The 24,360-nt window shown below is 37.4% G+C and overlaps 1 protein-coding gene across 2 annotated transcripts in view; it reads left to right on the top strand.

Moving 5' to 3' along the window:
• Positions 1-24,360, top strand: part of TOGARAM1 (TOG array regulator of axonemal microtubules 1) — a 94,587-nt gene that overhangs the window by 9,389 nt on the left and 60,838 nt on the right. Inside the window, exons 2-5 of one of the 2 annotated variants that reach the window (XM_075531022.1) lie at positions 12,003-12,156; positions 15,846-15,983; positions 20,794-21,090; positions 22,224-22,486. In XM_075531022.1, the coding sequence (XP_075387137.1) occupies positions 12,003-12,156; positions 15,846-15,983; positions 20,794-21,090; positions 22,224-22,486 (852 nt within the window). Of the gene's footprint in view, positions 1-12,002; positions 12,157-15,845; positions 15,984-20,793; positions 21,103-22,223; positions 22,487-24,360 lie in introns of both variants that reach the window. The other variant, XM_075531021.1, reaches the window with a different exon arrangement.

The following is a 24,360-nucleotide window of genomic DNA, read 5'->3' as shown; positions in this document are numbered from 1 at the left end:
GCAATGAATGTACAGATGTGCTTTACACAGTTGATATATGTATGGATTGTGATAAGAGTTGTATGAGCCCCTAATAAAATGTTTAAAAAAGAAAAGAAAACTCTCTGGAACACAATTGTTCTCTCACATACATTAGGTCTCGATAATGGATTTATATAGATAAACCTTGACAATTAGATGATAAGAATGGTAAGCTAAATGAAAATGGTGTGTTGTTTTTAAGTTCAGATTCCAATTTGTTGCTGAGACATAGGAAAAGCATTGACATACATATTAACCTTGTATCTTGCTGCTGTATTATATTCACCTGTTTTCAATCCCGCAATTCATTGGCATTCTATACATACACAGTTAAATGCAGAAAAGCCAAAGTACATTGCTATGAAATCATAGAAAACCCCTATGGAAAAAGTATGCAGATATGTAGTTAGTGTTTCTTGATATAGCCTCCCTCTAGAGCTGTATTCTTCTAAAGGCAGTTTTGCAACACCTCCCCAAAGAATTCTGTGTTCTTCACTCTTCAATTTCCATGTCAAAATGGCAGGTTTGGCATCCTCAATAGACTCAAGTTATGTTCCTTTTCAATGTTCTTTGAGTTGGGGTGGTGGTGTGTCTGAGGGGCAAGATAAGGATGTAGGGTGGAGGAGATAAAGCTCCCCAACACAGCTCGAGTAGAACACCCCTAAATATCTTAGAAGAATGAGCAGGTATATTGTCATGATGGGGAAAAACTCTGTGGCACTGTTTTCTTGCCTTTTTTCTCACCAATGTCATTTTCCGTTTTCTTAAGAATTCTTCCAAATAAGTTGTGATTGTCCTGTGTCTTTTGAGAGAAACTATTAACTCTCCCCAAAATAGTCACTATAATCATCTAAGCTGCCTTTTCTCCCTTGAATTTCACTGGCCTAGCAGATCCCCTTGGAAGCCACTGTTATGATTGGATTTTGCTCTCGGGATCAGTTTGGTAAATGCAAGACCCAGCCCCAGTATAATGCCATACAGTGTTCTTAATTAGCTTTCATTTTGCTTAGAAGACTAGGATCTTTGCACAATTTTAACACTCTATCTGAATGCTTACTGGGGCCATGATGTTTGCTTAAAATTGAAAATGCCAAGCCATCTGAGATTCCAGGTTCAATAAATATCACATCAATGGTTATTCTTCTGCCTTCATGAGTTTCTGGACTTCTGCCAGGTGACAGTATGTCCTCTCTGGCTCTTTGTATTCTTTCTGACCTTTTTAAAAACACGTTATGCAGAACCTGTTATTTTATGTGCAGCAGTATTCCTGTAAACTTATTACAAAGTTTCAATTATTTGGCAATAGGTCCGTCCACCTGTGTTTGGTTAAAAATTTGATATTGACCTCAAAATCATGCCACAAAAAGTATCCCTTTTTCTGATTGTTGTTGGATGTACCTTAATGATACTGAGACCAAGAGAAGCATTATTACAGAGTACCTTTCTTTAAGGCAATCACTAATGACAGACACATGTTAAACATGTCTTGTTTGGAGAAAACCCATGCATGTATGCACTGGACTCCTAGTAGAACTGCTTTACTTGTATCCCTATTAAAAAAGACTTCCCAATCTCAATACCTTTTATTTCCTTTCCTTGTCTAATTGCATTAGCTAAGACTTCCAGATGATGTAATTCATTTAGAGTCCTTACCATGTTTAATACAGCCAGTAGGAAGGGTGCATCTTGTCTTGTTCCTAGTCTTTGGAGGAAAGTATCCACTTTCTCACCATTAAGTATGATGTTAAATGTAGGCTTTATAGCTACCTTGCTTATTATCAAGGTGAGGAAGTTCACTTTTATTCTTAACTTGCTTAGTTTTTATTAAGAATGGGTAATACATTTTAAGTTTAGAACCATTATTAAGTATGAAGCTTCTTTTTAATATAACACTTTGATTTACCATGATTTAATCTCTAAATGGATTTTTAGTAATTTCAGCAACTGAAAATTTATGTCCATATGTCTAGAATTCTAAGGTCCTCTAATGTTTCTAGAATTCTAAGATCTTCTCAACAAATGACTTCATATTTTATAACTTTTTCAAAATGCTTTCAAACTTTATCTTTGCTTTTGCTTTCTACTATAACCACTTCCTTCCCCTCTTGTATCATTATTTAATTTTTGTCATATTAAAACTTATTGCTAGTTGCTATTGAGTCCGCTTTAATTCATAGACTGACATGTTACCTGTGTCATCATTATCATTGGGATGCTTGAGTCCATTGTTGTGGTCAAATATGTTTGGAGTGCCTCTCAGTTCTGGGGGCTCATCTTCTATGCTCAACAACCCTGTTCCATCAAGTTGTGTTCCATCAAGTTGATTCTGACTCATAGTAACCCTATATGACAGAGTAGAATTGTCCTGTAGGGTTGCCTAGACTGTCAATCTTTGGAGGAACAGATCACCAAGTCTTTTCCCTGCAGAGCCACTGGTGGGTTCAAACCTCTGACCTTTTGATTAACAGCTAAACACTTAACCATTGCACCACCAACATTCCTTTCTAACACAATATTGAATGGTATTCTGTTGTGATCCATGGGCTTGTTATTGGCTAATTTTTAAATTAGATGACCAGACCATCTGAAAGTTCCTCTGAAATATATCCACAATGGTCACAGAGATGATATTTGAAATTTAAATAGCTCCAGTATCATGACAGAAATTTCCTCTCATCGTAGTATGTCCAATTGACAGACCACTGATGATATCAAAATTTACCCAGATGAAAATAGTTTGATTCTAATGACTGCAATTCAATAATTTAACAAAGAAAATAGCTTGAAAGTAAAAATTTCAAAACTCTAATAATCTGCATTAACTTGACATTTTTTACCGTGCATTTAGATTTTTAACATCTTAATTATGGAACTGTGTGCTTCTGGAATATTTAATTAGTATGCTATAATGTTTTTGTTTATGACCTTTACATATAGTTATCTAATTAATTTAAGCTAGTCTCAACTAGCAAGAACTGGAGAGCCTTTTTAATATTTTTAAACAACTATGTGTTCCAAAATATGAACTAAGAAAAGAAGAAAACCACTCTGGGATGAGATTAAAATTGATTCATATCTCATATGTGTAAATTTTGAAGAAAAAAAACAATTCGGTGAAATAATGTCTCAGACTAAGTCCTGGCAATGTGAACACTTGTTGTGGGGAATTGTTAAAATTCCTATTTTGCTAATATATTAAATCATGACAAAAGTTGATTTTATAGATTTCCTTTGTCTTCAGACAATGTCACTATCCAATGTATTCCTATAACCCCTGATCTCACTTTCTCCTTTTTCTTTAAAGTAAAGCATCTTAAGAGTTAGCTACAGTTTTTCTTTTCTCTCTTAAACTGATTCCAAACAGATTTGCCTCTTGCTCTATTTTACTAACATTTTCCTCAATATCATTAAGGTCACTTATGAATACAGTGACCATTTCTTGGTTTTCATCTTACGTGACCTCTCAGTTTGACCCAGTTGCATTTCCTTCTTCCACACATGTTGTTGACTTCCACAAAACCACACCATGTCAGGGATACCCATCACTACCTCCAAGTTCAATTAGTTGCCAGGAAAATTCATGGACCACAACTTAGTTGTGCTCTCAGCTTAAAAGGTATAATAGCAAAAAGCAGATACAAAGCAAAATCAGCCAAGGGAAAAGTTTCATAGGGTAATGTTATGGATTGAATTATGTTGTCAACTTGGCTGATACCCTGAATTCAGACCTGTAGCCTCCAACCCTGTGAAAATAAATTCTATGTATTAAAGCCATCTACTTGTGGTATTTCTGTTATCGTAGCACTCGATAACTGAGAAAGACAATGTCTTAAGGAACCAGGTAAAAGCTTCCAAGAGGCCTCTGCTAGTAGAATCATGTATGGTGTGTTTAATTCTTTCACAAAGGATTGTGTAACAACCGTAAAATGTTTCTACCAGTGCAGCTTGCCTGGACCTATGAGCACAGGTTTCCATCAGGTATCAGTCACACAGTCACCTCTACTAGAGGGTGGACTCCTACAAGGAAAGGGAGCATTCTTTAGAAACTTTTTTTTATTTTGGTATGAATAGTTTAGACACAGTGAAACATGTGAGACATTTTATTACATAGGAAATGGTGAGAACCTCTCAAAATTTTAAGTTCCCAGTTGGTAACCAGAACCAAACTTGCAAGTAGGATAGCGATCTCAAATCTGTAATGTCAGCTCTTTTCTACACAGTACTCTCCTTATCTCCCTGGCTGTTCTCACTCAGTATCTTTCGCTGCTTCATCCTCATCTACGTGACTCCTAAAGTGAAGGGTTCTACAGGATTCAAGCCTTGAAGCTTTCTTCTTATCCACCTCGTCCTTTAATTTATCTCATTCAGCTTCATAGCTTTACATGCCATATTTTTTTTTGTTTTTCTTGTTCAGCAGTATATTGCTAGAACTTCGCAAATAATAGGCACTAAAAATATCTGCCAACTTAGTTTAAGTGATGGTTTATTGAACTGAAACTGACTTATAAAGTTCAGCCAAATGGTTCAATTAAGGGGGCAAGATAAACTTAAAGTAAACACACTTATTCCTCACCAGCTACCTCATTATCCAACATTTCACATGACAATGGTAAGAAATTGTTTGTGCATGAATGACATCTCTGTCAGGAATGAATATGCAGGATTAGCCTGAGAGTAACACTGACTGTGATGGCTAAGGTTGTGTTCAACTTGGCTGGGACATAATTCTCAGAGAGTTTGGCAGTTGTGTAATATTACAGTCGTTTCCCATTCGATCTGGTGCAGTCATCCTCCATTTTCTTATTTTTTTAAATCATTTTATTAGGGGCTCAAACAACTCTTATCACAATCCATACGTACATCAATTATATAAAGCACATCTGTACATTCATAACCCTCATCATTCTCAAAACATTTGCTCTTCACTTAAGCCCTTGGCATCATGTCCTCATTTTTCCCCCTCCCTCCCCACTGCCCCTTCCCTCATGAACCCTTGATAATTTATAAATCATAATTTTGTCATATCTTGCTCTGTCCCACATCTCCCTTCACTCACTTTTCTGTTGCCTGTCCCCCAGGGAAGAGGTCACATGTAGACCCTTGAAATCGGTTCCTCCTTTCCAACCCACCCTCCCTCTGTCCTCCCAGTATCGCCACTCACACCATTGGTCCTAAGAGGATCATCTGCCATGGATTCCCTGTGATTCCTGTTCCCATCTGTACCAGTGTACATCCTCTGGTCTAGCCGGACTTGCGGGGCGTGGTGCGGGGGGGAGGGGGGAGCATTTAGGAATTAGAGGAAAGTTGAATTTTTCCTTGTTGGTACATCACACCCTGACTGGCTTGTCTCCTGCCCAAGACCCTTCTGTAAGGGGATGTCCAGTGGCCTACAAATGGGCTTTGGGTCTCTACTCTGCACTCCCCTCCTCATTCACTATGGTAGGACTTTTTGTTCTGATGATGCCTGATACCTGATCCCTTCGACACCTCGTGATCACACCGGCTAGTGTGCTTCTTCCATGTGGGCTTTGTTGCTTCTGAGCTAGATGGCCACTTTTTCACCTTCAAGCCTTTAAGATCCCAGACACTATACCTTTTGATAGCCGGGCACCATTAGCTTTCTTCACCACATTTGCTTATGCACCCATTTGTCTTCAGCGGTCGTATCAGGGAGGTGAGCACACAATGATCTTTTGTTCTTTGATACCTAATAACTGATCCCTTCGGCACCTCGTGATCACACAGGCTGGTGTGCTTCTTCATGTGGACTTTATTGCTTCTGAGCCACATGGCCACTTGTTTACCTTCAAGCCTTTAAGACCCCAGGCGCTATATCTTTTGATAGCCCGGCACCATCAGCTTTCTTCACCACATTTGGTTGTTCACCTTCTTTGTCTTCAGCAGTTGTGTCGGGAAGGTGAGCATCATAGAATGCCAATTTAATAGAACAAAGTATTCTTGCATTGAGGGAGTACATGAGTGGAGGCCCAATGTCCAGTACTTCCCTTCTGCCCCACTATCATGCTCAGTCCCCACCAGTGTTTCAGCAATTCCTCTTGATTACATTACCCTTGATCATGCCCAACCAGGCTTCCCACAACCTCCTCACCACTGATTTGGATCACTTGTTCCCTTGTCCCTGGGTTTATTAACACCACTACCTTTCCCCTCACCTTCCCTTCCCCCATGTCCCCACAGAATTGAATCACCTGATCTTTGAAACCTAACCATGTCATAAGTGATGAATGTGTGTACTTGACTGAGTTAGTTTATTGTGCCAACCTGACCGATAAACACGTGGGATTAATTGAAGGCGGAGGTATAAATGGCTCGGTGAGCCTTGCCTTTCGAGTTCTCGGGTCTCTTGCTTTATGATGGTCGCACCAGGGTGCAGCTGCCTTAGCAGTTCCCTGCTTCAGCTTGCAAGGCTGACTTCCTGCAAGACATCCCCAAGGAGAAGCCAGCCACATGAACCTACCCTGATGCACCCCTGGGTGCTGGAGCAGTCGTGTGGAGACCCCTGCCAGCACTGGGATGCTTACACATTCACTGACTCGGCTTTCCTCCTGCATTCGACTCATTGCGTCTGTTTTGTGAGATGGAGGAGGACTTTATGGATCGGTGTTGAACATATGGGTTATTGGGTTAATGTTGGACTTGTGGTTTTGGGCAGCACTGGGTTGGGATGTTTTCTTGGTGTGCACTTAACCTTTATATAAAACTCTCTTTTATACATGAGTTTCTGTGGATTTGTTTCTCTACAGTACCCAGACTAACATTGACTTTGTAACAAGCCATTATTTCATTGACAATATCTAATCAAGTCAATTACACAACTACTTTAGTAGCTGCTCTTCTCACGGCACTCAATGTTCCTCCCCTGGCATTCTGTACGTCGTAGCTTGGTTCTACCATTCATTGCACTAGTCACACAGAACTCACAGGGTTTATTAAGAAAGGTAATCCGCTATCCTTTGGAATAGTGTCTGGGCTCTTAAAAACTTGTGTTCAAACAAGAAGCCATTTAAGCGAGGAGTCAACAATCCCATATGGAAGAAGCACACCAGCTTGTGTGATCCAAAGGTGACAATAATAAAATTAAAATAATGATGGGAGGGGAAAGTATCAGAGCTAAAATTGTGAACACCCAATTTGCACAGGCTGTAGAGTACAGTGAGTACCCGAAACCTCTCTACAGCGTATCTAGTCTGATTAAGCTGCTGTCAGATCCTCTAGCCACAGGCAAAGGTCTGAAACAGCCTTACTATCAAGCACAGGTAATTGTAATCCTGATTTTGCTGGATCAGACTTGATACTGGGTCAGTTTACCTGCATTTGTTCTAGGTGCAAAGATCTATTGATTGTTCTATGACAAAAATTTCTTCCCCGGCTTTTTAAAATTTGATCCGGTCCTTTTTTCTTATTAATTGTATTTTTATCTTTATATTACTGTTGTTTTATCCGTACCTCTTCATTTTGTTTTTGTTTTTTATTGTTTCTGTTGGGTTTTCCAGTTAGTGAAGCACAGAAGAAGTGGATGCATAGAGATAATTGATGCAAGGGTTTGTATGGTTTGTAGGGGTGAGAGATGGGTAGGGTGAGGGGATTTGGGGAGTAAACAATGAAGGTGGAATGGGGAGTGAGCACTAAAACTGAAGGTGATTACACAACTCTTTAAAGGCGATTTAATCATGGGGATAGAAAATGTTCTGAAATTGATTGTGGTAATGATTGTACAATACTTCTTGATATGATTGAACTACAAATTGTGTGATGTGGATTAAGTGCCACACACACAAAGTCACAGGTTACAAATGATCAGGGTGTATTTACTCAGGACATCCTCAGTCAAACACCCAAACAGGCCTTTCTCTAGTCTTTCTTTGCAATATTACAAAGCTCTTTTGGAACTACTAATAAATGTCCAAAGGGCATGCCACTCCAGCATAAACTTCAGCCTGAAGACACTCCTCTGTGTCAAAGCTGTCTCTTGGATTAAGGAGATTCCATTTACAGGAGGTTCCAGGTCCAAAGGACACAATCCACTCCTGGTTCTTCTCTTGCTAGTAGAGCGATTGCCGTCCGGCTTCCTCCTCTTGAGATATCTCATGTCATACTCAACAGGATGGCAATCACAATGACTCCTGTGTAACAGTCATTTACAACAGAATTCTATTACTGGTTTCCTCCACTTTCTCTTACTCAGAACCATCAGGGAAGGGTCGCTTGGTGGCTGTTACAGAAACTGGGAAGAAGAGCCACATTAAATAACTCACTGCACTGCAGTAACGCTGTAAGTTCAGTGAGTTTGACACATGGGTAGGAATTTTAGTACTAGATGAGCCTTAGAGATCATGTAGTTTAACTTACTAGTTTTATAAATGAGGTAAATTAAAGCCCGGGGTTATTGAATATTTTAGTCCAAGCTCACTTTGATTTTTAGCAGATTGAGAATTAGAAGGTAGGTTTTCTGTTTCATAATCTGACATTCTTTCTGGCCCTTATTTTACACACCCTTGAATGTCTGTGCATCTGTGTATAGTAAAATAATATATCACATTCGTTTCTCTTATCCCCCTTATTCCCAGTGCTTTGAGAAGTACGAGACAAAATAGTCAGTTTGTGTTTCTTCTTCTGATAGCCTTATTTTTATTGGTGTTTTAGTTGACCTTTTCTACTTTTGGCTATAGATTGAAAACTGAGTCTCTCATATTAATATTTTGTGTGTTCGGAGTCTGCTTTCAGAAGCCACTGGCTTCTAGAGTTCCCAAAATGGCACACACATTCACACATACACATGTTTTTATCAGTGTCGTGACCATCTCCACCAGGTACATGTATTTTGAATAACAATAATGTTCCGATACCTAAGCAGAACTAATTTAACTACAAGGTAGATTTAATACAAAATATATCCCATAGTGCAGAATTATTTCTGGAAGACTCACTATTTGGAACTCTGCTAGGTATGCCTTTATTTAGCATCTCTAATCAGATATTGACTATAATTGATTTTATTTTTACTCCATTTCAAAAATACTTTTAAAAGGAAAAACCGTATTACCAAGTCGCTATGACTCATGACAGTCTTCTATGTTACAGAGGAGAACTACTTCTTAGGCACGGATCAGTTTACTGGGATTAAAGGCTTGGGCTATAACCTGTGGAATGACACAGTCAATTGGTGTAACATAGTTCATCAGGACAGTGTTCTACATTAATGCATAGTGTCTGGCATCCTAAAGGCATATGTGCCTCTATTTCTTTATAAGGAAATCAAAGACTCAAAGAAAAAAATTAGTTCATCGTACTAAAAGCCCACCTGTACCATAGCCTTATTGAGGCTGAGACCAGAAGAATGCAGTGATGCCTGGCTATCGCTACTGATCTTGTGACTGGAGACCTAATAGAAAGGGAGGAAATGTACAACAAACACAAACTCAATCTCTTAAAAATGTCAAAACTTAGTGGATCACTAGAAGAAGAAAAAAAGAACCCCAAAACTATCACATACACTTAGAAATTGGAGGGAAAGCCACTCGTAGTAACCTTTCATCTAAACAATTGATTGGATTATAAAATAAATAGTATCACCCATTAATACTATGTTCCATTCAATAACCAATTAGAAACAAAAACAGTTCATTGCTATCTTGCCATCAAGACAATTCCAACTCATAGCAACCCTATAGAACAGGGTAGAATTAACTATTCCATGAGTTTCTAAGACTGTAACAATTTATGGGAGTATAAAACCACATGTATGTTCCATGAAGCAACTGGTGGTTTTAAACTGTTGACCTTGCAGGGTACTTGGCTATAATCTTTATAGCAAGCAGAAGTCCAGAACTTTCTTTGTGGTGCCACTAAATGAGTTTTAACTTACTGCTATGTAATTATGAGAGAAATGATAATAGGTTTCAATAAAGTAAATATATATGTATGTATATATAGCCATCACATCAATTTCAACTCATACAACTCTATAAGACAGAACTGCTCCAGAGGATTTCTGAGTCTTGGTAACAGAGTGGGGTTATATGTTAGGTTACTACTGCAAAGCCAGGAGTTCAAACTCACCAGTTGTACCACATGAGGAATTTAGGGCTTTCTAAGATTCAAACAATCTTGGAAACCCAGCAGGGCAGTTCTGCTCTGTTGTATAGACTTGAAAAGTTGGAATTCACTCAGTGGCATTGAGTCCAGGTTTAATCTTTAAAGAAGTGGACTCCCCCCTCTTTCTCCTCCAGATCAGTTGGTGAACGTTTTAGTTAGTAGCTGGGCACTCAACTACTCTACCACCAGGGCTCCTTTAAGAAAGTAAAGGCAGGTCTCTTTTCAAGTAGAACATTTTCATTTATCTTTAGTAAAAATATTTTAGGTTAATTTTGAAGGGCTTTTTGCAAAATTAGATGTGGACTAATTAGTCCTTTTAGTATATTCCATAGTATGTAATCTCATAATAGACAAGTGACTAAGAAGTTATAGACATCATTGATTTTTTTAATGCTCTTTATACTGGGCAGGATTTCCAAAGAGACATAGTAAAATGGTTAGCTTTGATTTTTGTTCACTTCCAAGCAGACATATGAAAGGTCTTTTAAAAGTTCCTGAAAATTTTTCGTTATATTTGTATTTAAAATTTCCATGAATTTTTTGAAGTCCCTTATCGATGGAGATAGCAATTTTAATTTCTTCTAATTTTTAAAATGTTCTATACACATTGGTAAATATGAAGTGATCCAGAAAAAATGGGGTCATCATTGGTGAAGGACTGAACACCTGACTCATGCTCTATTTAGTTTTAACTATGATTAGATAGAACTTCAGAATTCTGTCCTGACACATTTATACCTAAAGGATCAAATGAGGTATGTGGGAAAAGACTTGGAAACTATAAGATACTGAAAAAACATATGTACATGGCTTTAACAAAGAAACCATGACATAGGTTACCAAGTATACATTTGTATTTAGGCTACAGATTATGATAGTAAGTTTGCCAAATTAAGAAGAGTAGAACGCCCCAGGAGGGACGAACAGCAGAAGCATGGGTCAAGGGAGACAGTGGTCGGTATAAGATAGGAAAATAATAATCATTTATAATTTATAAAGGAGTCATGAGATAGGAGGGGGTGGGAGGGAAAATTAAGAACTGATACTAAGGGCTTAAATAGAAAGTAAATGTTTAGAAAATAATGATGTTAAAAAATGATGGCAGCATATGTTCAAATATGCTTGATACAATTGATATATAGATTGTTATAAGAGCCCCCAATAGAATGATTCTTTAAAAAAGAACAGTGATGTTTTAACATACTCAGTGGCCTTCGCTGGACAGTCCTTGTTTAATGCTCGAAGACAGCACAAGCACAGTGTGTGATGGGTTATGCCACTCAATTAGAAGTGTTCTCCCTATTCAAGTTATAAATTCTACTTTTTGTCATTTATATTCTTACTTCCTAGCTGCCAAATGTATACAAGAGGAAGGTAAGGTACAGAAAGGGGTTGGGGAGATATACTGTGAGAGAGAAGGAAAAAAATAAAACATTAACCAGTTGCAGCAGTCAACACACATAACCATGCACCCACCCCAGCGGGAAGAACAATAGAGGACAACAGCTCAAGAGGGTATGTGTGTGTGTGTGGGGGGGGGGGGAATAGGAACTGATACCAAGGGCTCAGTAGAAAGTAAATGTCTAGAAAATAATGAAGGCAACATTTGTACAAACATGCCTGATGCATAGATTGTCACAAGAGTTGTAAGAGTCCCCAATAAAATTGCCTTTTAATAAAATACAAACATCTTTGTCATGGAATGATACAGTTTGTGCGCTACACTATATATGGATGGATGTTTATTTGTATCATATAGTTGATCAATCTACATTTTTCTTGTCATCTTAATTGTATAATTTTGTCATACTTTTTACCAAATGGATTTAATATAAATTTTCTAATTTATTTTTCTGTTCTTATAGTTCTCAGCATATGACTACATCTCATCTCCAAAGTTAAAGCCCTCTCAAGGAATGTCAGTCAATGACGATTTGTGTTTTAGCAGAAAAAGAGTGTCAAGAAACTTATTTCAGAATGGCCGAGAGTGTAACCCAGATTCTCTTCCTGTATGTTCTGGTAAGCAACAGTTGCAGGTAATAAACATGTTGTACAGCAATAAAGACTGAACTTTGAAATTATTCAAGGTCTCATGAAAATTATGATCTAGTAGACCGTTGAGATTCAGCAAACATTTATTAAACATCTGAGAAAGAGGGACATTTGACATAATTGTTTTAAGGAATTTCACTGGACCTCTTTAAGCAACAATGTTGAATACTTATCATTTAGTCAGCATCTCAAATTTATTGAGCATCTCCCATGTGTCAGCAAAAGAGAAAACGTCCTGCCTGGAAGAATTTGCACTCTAATTGTGGGTCAGTGGACCTTACATAAACACAAGATATATAATGTGCTACGTGATGGGAAATGCTATGTGGAAGATAAAGCTGAGAGGTGGAATGTCGTGGGGACACTATTTAAATGAATGTTATAAAAGAAGGCCAGATTCAGAAAGGTATAGTCTTAATTATATAGTGCTATGATAGCAGAAATACCACAAGTTGATGGCTTTAACAATAGAAAGTCTCTCATGCTTTGGAGTCTATCAGTACAAATTTAAGGTGCCAACTCTAGGGGAAGGCTTTCTCATTTTGTTGACTCTTGGAGGAAGGTCCTTGTATATTTTTCAACCTGTGTGGGCCCAGCATCTTACGGACATACCCATGTGTATGAGAATCAGTCTTTGAGTCCAGGAGGATCTCAGCACAGGGACCCTGGGTCCAAAGGATGTACTCTGTTCCTGGCTCTTCTTTCTTCCTGGTACTGAGCCCCCACCCCGGCCCCCTGTCCCCTGCTCAATTCTCGCTCTCTCTTAATTTCTTATAAAAGATCCCATATATTGGATCAGACCTGGGTGAGGATGTTGCATCCCACTCTAGTGCTCTTTCTTTGCCCAGTCCTGTGCCATCTGTAAAATTGTTATGTTTGAGCCATTGTTTCAGGCACTTTATCAATCTATCTCATTAAAAATCATCTTTCTTTTTACTGACCCTCTACCCAACCTTGTGTCTTCTTTCCATTCTCTCCTGATAACATGTACAAAGTATGTGAGACAAAGTCTTTCCATCCTGTGTTACTAAGAATCATTCTGGCTGTACCTTCTCCAAGATGTTTACTTGTTCTTCTGACCATATATGGTACTCTGAATAGTCTTCACCAATACCATAATTCAAATACATCAATTCTTCTTTGGTCTTCCTTATTCGTTGACAACTTTCACACATAAGCAATTGAATACCATGGGTTAGACCAGGTGCACCCTAGTCCTCGAAGTGACAGCACATTTTCTCAATGCAGTGCATCTTTGATTTCTTGACTGCTGCTTCCATGAGTATTGATTGTGGAATCCTATACAACTTCATTCTTTTCTCCATGTATCATGATGTCTCTTGGTTCAGTTGTGAGAATTTTTCTCTTCTTTACATTAAGTTGTAACCTGTACTGATGGTTTTATTCTTTGATCTTTGTAAGTACTCTTAAGTCTTCTTCACTTAGGGATCCTTATTTATAAAGGTTCCTGTGCTGTCGAATGAACGTTGACTTTTCTGCTGAGTGGTGAAAGAAGGGATATCATTTATTTTATGTGTCTTCATTTTGAAGAAAGGTCTGGCATTTGCTTAGGTTTTTCAGGCTCCTCTTGGCTTTTGTGTTTAGAATAAAGAAGAAGACTAGTAATCTGATGTAGTAATTCTGGCTAGAATTGTTGGATACTTTGACCAACATAGTAATAAATTTTGTGAGAAGTTCATGAAAACTTATGGAGTTGATATGATTTTGATGGGTTAGGATGAGAAATGGAATATGGGAGAGAAGACTCAAGATTGACTTAACTCTAGAGAGCCAAATGAAGGTCTAACATAATAGTGGAACAGGAGAAAAGAAAAAGGAAATAGAGGAAAGAAGTAGAGGCAAATGACATTTATAGAGGTAGAAACACAGGCATGTACATATGTAAATAGATGAATGTATAACGATAGTGTATAGGTTTATGTACATATTATTTATAGGTTAAGTATTAAGGTAGGAGATGGACATTGGGCTTCTACTCAAGTACTACATCAACACAGGAACACTTGGTTGTAATAACCTGGCTGTCTGTGATGCTCACCTTCCTGATATGATTGTTGAAGACAAAATGGGTACATGACTTAATGTGGTGAAGGAAGCTGATGGTGCCTAGCTATTGCAAGATCTAGCATCTGGGGTCTTAAACAAGTGGCCATCTAGCAAGGAAGCAATAAAGCCCACATGAAAGAAGCACACCAACTGATAAGATGATGAGGTGTCAGTGGGATCAGGTATCTAGCATCAGAAGACCCAGAACAACCATTTAGATGTGAACGAAGGTGCTCAGAATGGAGACCTAAAGCCCATTTGTAGACAATTGGTCATCCCCTCACAGAAGGGTCACAAGGAAGGGACGAGCCAGCCAGGGTACAGAATAGCAAGAACGAAACACACAACTTTCCTCTAGCTCTTTGGTGCTTCCTTCACCCCACTATCATTACCCCAGTTCTATCTTACAAATTTGGATACATGTACACTGGTACAGATGAGAGGTCTGGACACCTAGAATCCAGGACAGATAAATCCCTCAGGACCAACAATGAGAGTAGCAGTACCATGAGGGTAGAGGGAAGATAGGGAAAGAAAGGGCAAACTGATCATGATGATCAACATACAACCCCCCACCCACAGGGAATGAACAACAGAAACATGGGTGAAAGGAGACAGCGGACAGTAGAAAGTATGAAAATAAAAATAATTTATAAATTATCAATAGTTCACCAGGGTGGGAGGGAGGGGGACAAAAGAGCTGATACCAAGGGCTCAAGTAGAAAGAAAATGTTTTAGAAATATTGATGGAAACATGTACAAATGTGCTTGATGTAGTTGATATATGGATTGTTATAAGGTGTAAAAGCCTCCAATAAAATGATTGTTTAATTTTTTTAAAAGAATGACTTAAGGATCGTTGGCTAGAGCAATGGAAAGATGCAGTGTTTTGTTCTGTTTTGCATAGCGTCACTATACGTCAGAACCTACTTGATGGCACCTAACAACAAAAGCATCCACTGGAGGGGAGAGTACTGGTGCATAATTGTTAGAACTGTGGGCTGTTAATCACAAGGTCAACAGTTCTATACCCCTTTGGAGAAGGACAGGCTTTCTATTGCCATAAAACGTTCGTTTCGGAAACCCACAGGGGCAGTTGTAATCTGTTCCATAGAGTCACTCTAAGTTGGAATCAGCTGGATGGCCGTGAATTTGCTTCTTTTTTTAATCCATTGGAGAGAAAAAGGAATTTAGGAGATGTGTTTGGGAATTATGGGATAAGTTTATGAATTATGTATAAGTTGCATGTTATGTTAGGAAAGAAAGTAGAAGAATTCTGCAGAGTTTTTTGGACAGAAGGAAAGCCAGGTCTGGAAAAATACTCCATGGTGAAAGGAGAACAGTGAGAAAAACAGTAGAATCCTGCCTTTTTGTATGTTCTTCAATCGACTTTTTTTCTCCTTTACCAGTCTGCCTCCTGTCTTGCCACTAGTCAGATCTATCAAAAGCCTTCTCTCACAAAAGCCTTGTGTCTTGAGTGCTTGCCTGTGATTTTCCCTAAACAAATCATGCCAACATTTGTGGAATGAGAGGCAGTCATGAAGTAAAATTAGCCTTCACTAGCATGTCCTTTTCTGCCCGTTCTTCAGAAGGCACTACTGGAGCTCTTCAAGCAAATGTATCTGGGAAATGTGGGCCGTTCGGATCCTCACAGATATGTGGTAAAAGTGGCAGTTTGCATTCTGATGTACAGTTTCTGGGGACAACTAACAGTCATCAAGATAAAGGTATAAAGTTCAATATTTAAAATTTTTGATACAAGTGATTTATAAATATCATGGAATTTCTCCATCTAAGTAAAACATCAGCTTATGTAATTATGCTCATCACAAAAATTTAAAGTATATTGTTATATTTTAATAACAATTTTAATAAAGTTTTATCATTTTTATTCCTAAAATAATAGCTTTCATCATCTTGATATGAATATTAAGGATTAAAATTAGAGCGTTTAGAAACTCTCAATACAAAGTCACTAAAAAAATAATATCCATTTATAGGGGGTTCTAAAATAGATGGTGATGGTAGCTTTTCTGGTCATGTTTGATCAATAGAATTCTATCTGAGAGGAATTACTGATAGGTGAACGATGGGTAAATGTGATAGTAGGGCAGAAGGAAAGAAGAAAGAAAAATATATAGGTATACATATGTGTTTAAATATATGAATATGTAATTATTTAAATATATGCATCTTTGTTTATGTATACATGTAAATACAAATGCAATAAGGAAGCCGATGGACTTTGGCCTTCTACTTAAACCTTACCTCAGTACAAGAATGGTTTGTCCCAATACTGTGGTTTTGTATGATGCTAACCTTCCTGACAGGATCGCTGAAGACAAAATGGGTGCATAAGCAAATGTGGTAAAGAAACCTGATGGTGCCCAACTATTAAAAGATATAGTGTCTGGGGTCTTAAAGGCTTGTAGTCAGACAAGCAGCTATCTAGCAGGGAAGCAATAAAGCCTACATGGAAGAAGCACACCAGGTTGTATGATCATGAGGTATCAACAGGAAAAGGTATCAGAAGTTCACAACCAAGCAACCAAGTCGATGTGAAGGATGGGATGTAGTGGAGACCCAAAATCCACCTGCAAGTTAATTGGACAGCCCCTCTCCAAAGAGCACGTGAAAGGGATAATAAATCCAGGGTGCTGTATAGCACCGATGAAACACATAACTATATTCTAGTTCTTTATTATGCCCTTCCCTTACTATTAGGGTTTTATTTGTTTTACTCATCAATAATGTTAGACTTGCATATGTTCATTTGTATAATTAAGATCGTTGGATACATAAAAGTCAAGATAGATAACCCTTCAGAAACAGTAACAGAAGTAATAGTTCCCTGAAGGAGTGGGAAGCGAGGTAGATAGCACTGATAATTGTTTAACCCCAGTTGGGGGGAGTGAACAACAGAATTGTACGTAATGGATATACTGGATGTTGTAAGATGTGACAAAAATAAATAAATGTAAGGGTTCCTGGGTGGGGGGAGGAAGGGGATAAAGGGGAGCTGATATTCAGGACTTCTGGAAGAAAGAAAATGGTTTGAAACCTGCTGTGGTAGCAGTTTGTACAATACTGCTGGATATGATTGAACCATGGAATGGTATGTTATCTGTAAACACTTCCAATAGAATGATAAATAATAATATCCATTAACATCTCTGTGTTAGCAAAGGACAATTATTTTCCATGACAGTTTTAAATTTTAAGAATACTTAGAATTTCTTATGCCTCTTATTAGGAACCATAACTTGCTGAATGACTATCATTTCAGAGGATACAAGATTAAACAAAAGGAAGAGTTTGAGGCTATCAGTCACATGAATTTGAGATTTTAAGGAGTTTCTTTAATTTTCATGCTTGTGAATAACATTTTCAAATACTATTTATAGATTACTCACTGACACTGAGTGAGTTCTGACTCACAGTGACCCTATAGGACAGGGCAGAACTACCCCTATGGATTTCCACGACTGTAATTTTACGGGAGTAGAAAGTCTCATCTTTCCCCTAAGGAGCCCTGGTGAGGTAGTAATTATTCATTGGGCTGCGATCCTCACGGTCAGCAAGTCAAAACAATCTCCATGAGGGAAAAAGTAGGCTTTCTACTCCTGTAAACAGTTACAGTCTCGGAAACCCCGAGGAATTTGTTCGCTTTGAGCCAGCATTGACTTGTGGGCAGTGAGTTTGTTTTTTTTAATATATTTTAATTTTTGTTTTATGTTCTGTATGAAAAAATTTCAAAAGTGATAGAAATGTACTTCTTTATTTGTTGATGATAAAGTACTGTCATTTGAAATTACTAAAGTAGATTTAGTTAGCCTAGCATTTATATTTTAGCTACCCTTTCCTTCGCCTTTCTTCCAAAAGGCCACATGACTGCTTAAGGTTTTTTTTTTGTGATGTTATTCCTAATAAAAAATTAATTTTTCTAAATTATGTAGATAGTCTCTAAATCATGACTCTTGAATGCCTTTGGAACCCAAAACTTGCCTGTATCCAGATAAAATATGGTACAATACAAAGCACAGGGCTAGGGATCAGACTACCTGGGATGGTATTTTACCTTTCTACCACCTATGTGACTTTTAAGAAGTTATCAACCCCTTTATTTTTCAAATTTGTGAAATAGGACTGTTATCCTTATAGGAATATCGTAAGGATTAAATAGATCATTACATACAAAGTTCCTTGAACACTGCTTGGCACATAGTAAGTGCTCAGTAAACATTAGGTCTTATCATCATTATTATTAGATATGTGTAGAAAGTCTAATTCCATTAAGAATGAGAAAAGAAAATCTAGTAGAATTCAGCAAGGTTGCTAGACATGTTGTCAATGTTATTGAGTGGGATCCAACTCTCAGGAACATATGTACAACAACATATGTACAACATATGTGGACATAGCTGACACCTCATTTAGATGACTGGTTGTTTTAAGACAAACTTTTAAGACCTCTGACACTATTCTTTCTGATAGCCAGGGACCATAGGTTTTCTTCACCAAGTTTTGCTGTAGCACCCATATCCTTAGTGATCTCTTCATGAGCACAGGTATTGAGTAGGATCCCATTATGTGAATTAACGGTACTTGAATTAGGGCATAAGATTAAGTGTGAGCTCAAAATCCGTACATTCATATCTAAGGTTTATATATGTCTCTGGTCCACTTTAGAGATAGCATTATCATTTGGGACTGTTATAAATAATCCCCATTGAACATATGATAACTCTATTAATAGTAACATTAATTTTGCCATTAGTATATAATTTAAAATACTGATGAGAAAAAGAAAGTATACATGTATATTTTGGACTTAAATATTTGGGTTGTGGTACAGATTAAAAACATAAGTGACTAGACAGTATTTATGCAAACTATGAAGACTGGATTTAGGGCAAAACTTGAATAATGCTTATTCATTAAGTCAGAACTATGCATGCTCGACTAAGACATGTCATATAAAAACAATGAGTATGAAAATAGCGAATATATGCTAGTCTTAAATTGCCAATTGTTGAGCATCCTCAAGGCAGGAGAGTTGAACAAACTTCCAAATCCATAACATTGGGGTAGTCATTTGCTGCTTTCCACACTAGGGCGTTTTAGCCTTAAGTCCAAGGGAGTGTTTCATTTCATCTACTACAGGTGTGAAAGGTAAAGTTCAGTTTGCTTAGTGGGATTTCCAGATTGAATCCTGCTGGGGTGGCCCATGAAGGAGTTGTGCATCTCAAAAGGACAGTCCAAAGTCAAGTTTTAATTATCTATGGTACTTGGCATGTGTCACCCAGGGCTAAATAGAAATTCGATCAACAGTGACTGATTAGGAAAATAACACAGACTGTAGTATCCCATTGGGGGTCTGTAGAAGTAATGCTAATTGTTTTTCCCAAGGGCGTATCCAATTGATGTCTTGATTGCTGCTTCTGTGGGCATTGGTTGTGGACTAATAAGCCAAATTTTTGACAACTTCAGTCTTTATTTTTCCATTTATCATGATGTTGCCCAATGGTCTAGTTATAAGGGTTTGTTTTTTTATGCTGAGGTGTAATATTTACCAAAGGTCAACAAAGGTCAATAAAGTACCTATATACAGAAAACGTAATTTTTCAATAAGAAGTTACATTAGCAACAAAATTTATAAGATATCTGAAAACCTAACAAAAATTAATATAGTATTCATTATGAAACATAATAGTTTTAAAAAATAAAAAAGACCCACATAGATGAAATACTGTAATTTTAAACTGTTAGACTCAGTATTTGGAAAATGCCATTTCTTCACAGATTAATCTGCAAATTCAATGCCATTCCAGTAGAAATCACAATAAAACAGTTTATGAAACCTGACAGGTAGATTCTAAAATTTATGTGAAAGATTAGCCAACATAATATAAAAACTCAAAACAACAGATGCTTGTCCTATAACCAAATCAAAACACCACACTAATTGTCATCAAATTGATTCCTAAAAAACTCCCAAATATACAGCCATATAGTCTGTCCCTCTTCATAACAACCCTATAAGACTTCATAATAACCCTATAAGAGTAGCACTGCCTGATATTCTCCTAGGCCATAAATCTTTAAGGAAACAGACCAGCATATCTTTCTCCATTAAACTTGAACCATAGACATTTGGATTCCCTGCTTAGCACTTAATTCCTGTGCACCAGGGCTCCTCCTATCAGATGGAGTAGTGATAGATAAAACGTTGTGATTGTGGTGAAAGGAAAGGTAAACAGGCTATTGGAATTTCATGAGGAGTATCTATGGATTGACTTAAAAATATTTGGGGGGGAAACTATTGGGGGACTTAATAGAACACAAGAAAAAGATGGATCAGTTTAAAAAATGGTTTTAGGAATATTGGGCTTTCAATATGGGGGAGGGAAAAGAATTAACTCTTTGATTCATGCTATGCAAAATACAAATACCAAATAAGATAGGAATTTGAATGAAAAGCAAAACTGTAAAATCCTTAGTAAATACATAACATGTTTTCTTTTGTTTTTGTTACAGTGTATGCTAGCCTAACTTTTGGCAGTAAGACGCAGCAAACATTTGGTAGTCAAACAGAGCACGCTTTTTCATACTCTGGTCCAAATCCAAGTTCAGGAGCCTTCATCCTTCCATCCTATCCTCTCTCATCACCCCGAACTAGTCCAAAGCACACATCTCCTCTTAATGGATCTCCAAAGAAGTGTCAAGATAATTCCATTAATTTTTCAAATTCCTGGCCTCTTAAAAGTTTTGAAGGACTTTCAAAGCCAAGTCCACAGAAAAAGCTTGTCAGCCAAAAATCATCTGACCCTACAGGTAGACATGATGGTAAAAAGCAATATATTTTGTTCAAATTTGTTTGAATGTTTAAATTGTTCTTTTGGAGTTGGTACATAGAGTTAACAGATCTTTTAAAACCGGGAATTATATTTTCTTTTCCTATGTGAGTAAATATTTAAGGTTGCATTTAACAGTATGTTGAATAGATCAGATGCATAACATAAAATCTATCTGAAATCATTGTCACTCCAAAATCTTTCTCTTTGTTTTAGAGCTAGAAACTATTTTATGTTGACTTTATAGTAGACATAAGTCACTTATGTTCCCTGAGAATCCAGTAACATAGTTTAGCTTTATAAATATATTGTTCATATCCTTAACATTGAATGTTTAATATTCGCATATTCAACTATTATTTATTGAATGTTTATTATATGCTACAGTTATATTGAATTGTTCTCTAATATTTGTTATAAACTAGAATATTCTTTTTTTAGCAATAGCACACTCTAAAATCATGAAATTCAATCATTCTTTTGGGGTACCTCCAGTAGCAAAGGCTACCTTCTTTGCCACTGCTTTCCTATCTCCAGCATCTAAGATAGTTCTTCTATCTCTAAACTTCCCTGTGACAACAGTGTTCCAATATACAACCATAAAGATAATTTAATATCTTTTCAAATCTCATCCCTTCCTCATAGCACTAAACGTTTAGTCTCTGAGTTTTTCCATGCCTGTGTTTTATACAAGGTTAATGCTTAACTGTTTATAACTCTCAGGGACATCAATCCAGAATTTAGGAAAGGGCTTCTTACACGTTTTCTCCTTGCAACCCTTTTTTTTTATGGTCAAGTGTTGCCAGAAGCGCCTAAAAATCGTTTGCTTTTTTATTAATATTTTGTTGTTGCATGTTCAGAAACTTTTTCTGTTGCCAACTTTTTTGCCACTCCCACCTTCAATGACCTCGTATGGGCTGGAGACCCACAGTTTAAGAAACTTTGTCTTAGAAGTCATTGATACTTCAATGTGATCACTTTTTAGATACTGCTCATTACTTGTAATAAAATATGCGTTTCACTTAAAAACAATATATTGCAAACACTTTTGATGTTAACTCCCTGTTCTTTAAAATTAAAATGAAAGAAATGAAACATGTCTTTTTCATGCAGGAGAAAATTCTCAAGGGAAACCTTCTCCAGCTCAACTGGTACCTGCTTTGGTGAGATCACCGTCTTTCAGACGAGGCCTCAATGGGACAAAGCCTGTGCCTCCCATACCAAGAGGAATAAACCTATTGCCTGATAAAGCTAATTTAAGCACAGTGGGAAACAAAAAGAAAGACCCTGATGATATTTGGAAGACTGAAAAAGATAGTCTTGCAATTGATATCTCCGAATTAAATGTGAAGGATAAAGATTTGGATCAAGAAGAGGTTAGAATCAAGAATAATCTACTATTGTAAAACTCACGGTATTTTCTATGTATTAAAGCTGTTATTTTAGGAAAATCAAGTAATTATTTTCTTTTTATTCTGGTTTGACTGAGTTTATAGAGCAAATCAGTTTTCCATTCACTAATTCCTACACATTTTGTTTTATGCCTTTGACTCCAGTCCATGCAGTGTAACAAGAGCAGCTAGCTCCTTTCCTCCCTGTTTCTCGTTTTCATTTGTCCTTCTTTCCAATCCCTTCTGGCCTTCTGAGCAAATGCTCTCCTTTTGACCTTGGATAATTGATTGTTCTAAGAAGTGTATAGTTCCCTGGTGTTTTATTACTTACCTTGTAGACTTGCCTATTGTTTGAAGTGAGAATTGAGCCACAGGGGGAGTCAGGTCAAGGCTTGATCAAGGACCATAGTTTTTGGAAATCTTCAATCCAGACAGCCAGTGAGTCTTTATTATTTTGAGCTTTATTCCATGTATTATTTCTTCTCTATCCAGGACCTGTCAGAGACCTATCTAGTTCTTACTGTTTCAGGGTTGTGGAAGCTAAGGTTTGTATGGTCCATTAGTCTTTTGGACTTGGCTCTTCCCGTTATAGCATTGGATTATTGGTCTATTAGTTGTTGAAATGTTGAAGTTGTTTGTAAATCTTAGAGATTAATCCCTTGTCTAATATGTAGCCTAAATTTTTGAGAAAAATAAATTACTTATGTACTGTAACTTTTTCTTATTTACTAAAGTATTTTAGGTTTGTTATGGAAAATGTGGAAAGGACAATGAACTATTGGGAAGAAGATTCAGCAAATCTTACTACCATGAACTTTCAAATGTGTTTCTTTACAGTATTTTTTCTATTCTTATATTACTCCTTTTAAAATTAAACATATTTATAACATAATACACTCATGCACACTCCCATTCCAATTTTTACTATGTGAGCAACACTATGATGAACATTGTTCACATATATTTTATGAATGTTCAAGATTTTCTTTAACTATGATTTGAGAAATTTTTTAAATCATTTTATTGGGGGGGCTCGTATAACTCTTATCACAATTCATCCATCCATTGTGTCAAGCATATTTGGACACATGTTGCCATCATTATTTTCAAAGCAGTTTTTTCTACTTGAGCCCTTGGTATCAGCTTCTCATTTTTTCTCCTCCCTCCCTGCCTCATGAGCCCTTGATAATTTATAATTTATTATGTTTTCATATCTTATACTGTTCTGTGTCTCCCTTGACCCACTTTTCTGTTGTGCATCTCTCTTTCTGGGAGGGGTTGTAGATAGATCACTGTGATTGCACCCCCTATCTCCCCCCACCTTCTCCTTCCCCTCCTGGTATGGCTACTCTCTATATTGGTCCTGAAGGGTTTATGTGTCTTGGATTTCGTGTGTTTCCAGCTATTATCTGTACCCGTGTACATGCTCTGGTCTAGTCAGATTTGTAAGTTACAATTGGGGTCATGATAGTGGTGGGGCGGGGTGAGGGAGAAGCATTAAAGAACTAAAGGAAAGTTGTATGTTTCATTGGTGCTATATGACACCCTGACTAGCTCATCTCTTCCTTGTGACCCTTCTGTAAGAGGATGTCCAATTGTCTACAGATGGGCTTTGGGTCCCCACTCTGCACTACCCCCTCATTCACAATTATATGTTTTTTTGTTCTGGGTCTTTGATGCCTGATACCTGATCCCATCTACACCTCTTAATCACACAGGCTGGTGTGCTTCTTCCATGTGGGCTTTGTTGCTTCTCAGCTAGATGGCCGCTTGCTTATCTTCAAGCCTTTAAGACCCTACACGCTATATCTATTGATAGCCGGGCATCATCAGCTTTCTTCACCACATTTGCTTGTCAC

Source organism: Tenrec ecaudatus, chromosome 14, assembly GCF_050624435.1.
Source record: "Tenrec ecaudatus isolate mTenEca1 chromosome 14, mTenEca1.hap1, whole genome shotgun sequence".
In the NCBI taxonomy this organism is placed as follows: domain Eukaryota; kingdom Metazoa; phylum Chordata; class Mammalia; order Afrosoricida; family Tenrecidae; genus Tenrec; species Tenrec ecaudatus.
The sequence above is the reverse complement of the archived record's forward strand: the minus strand, read 5'-3'. Positions and strand labels throughout refer to the sequence as shown.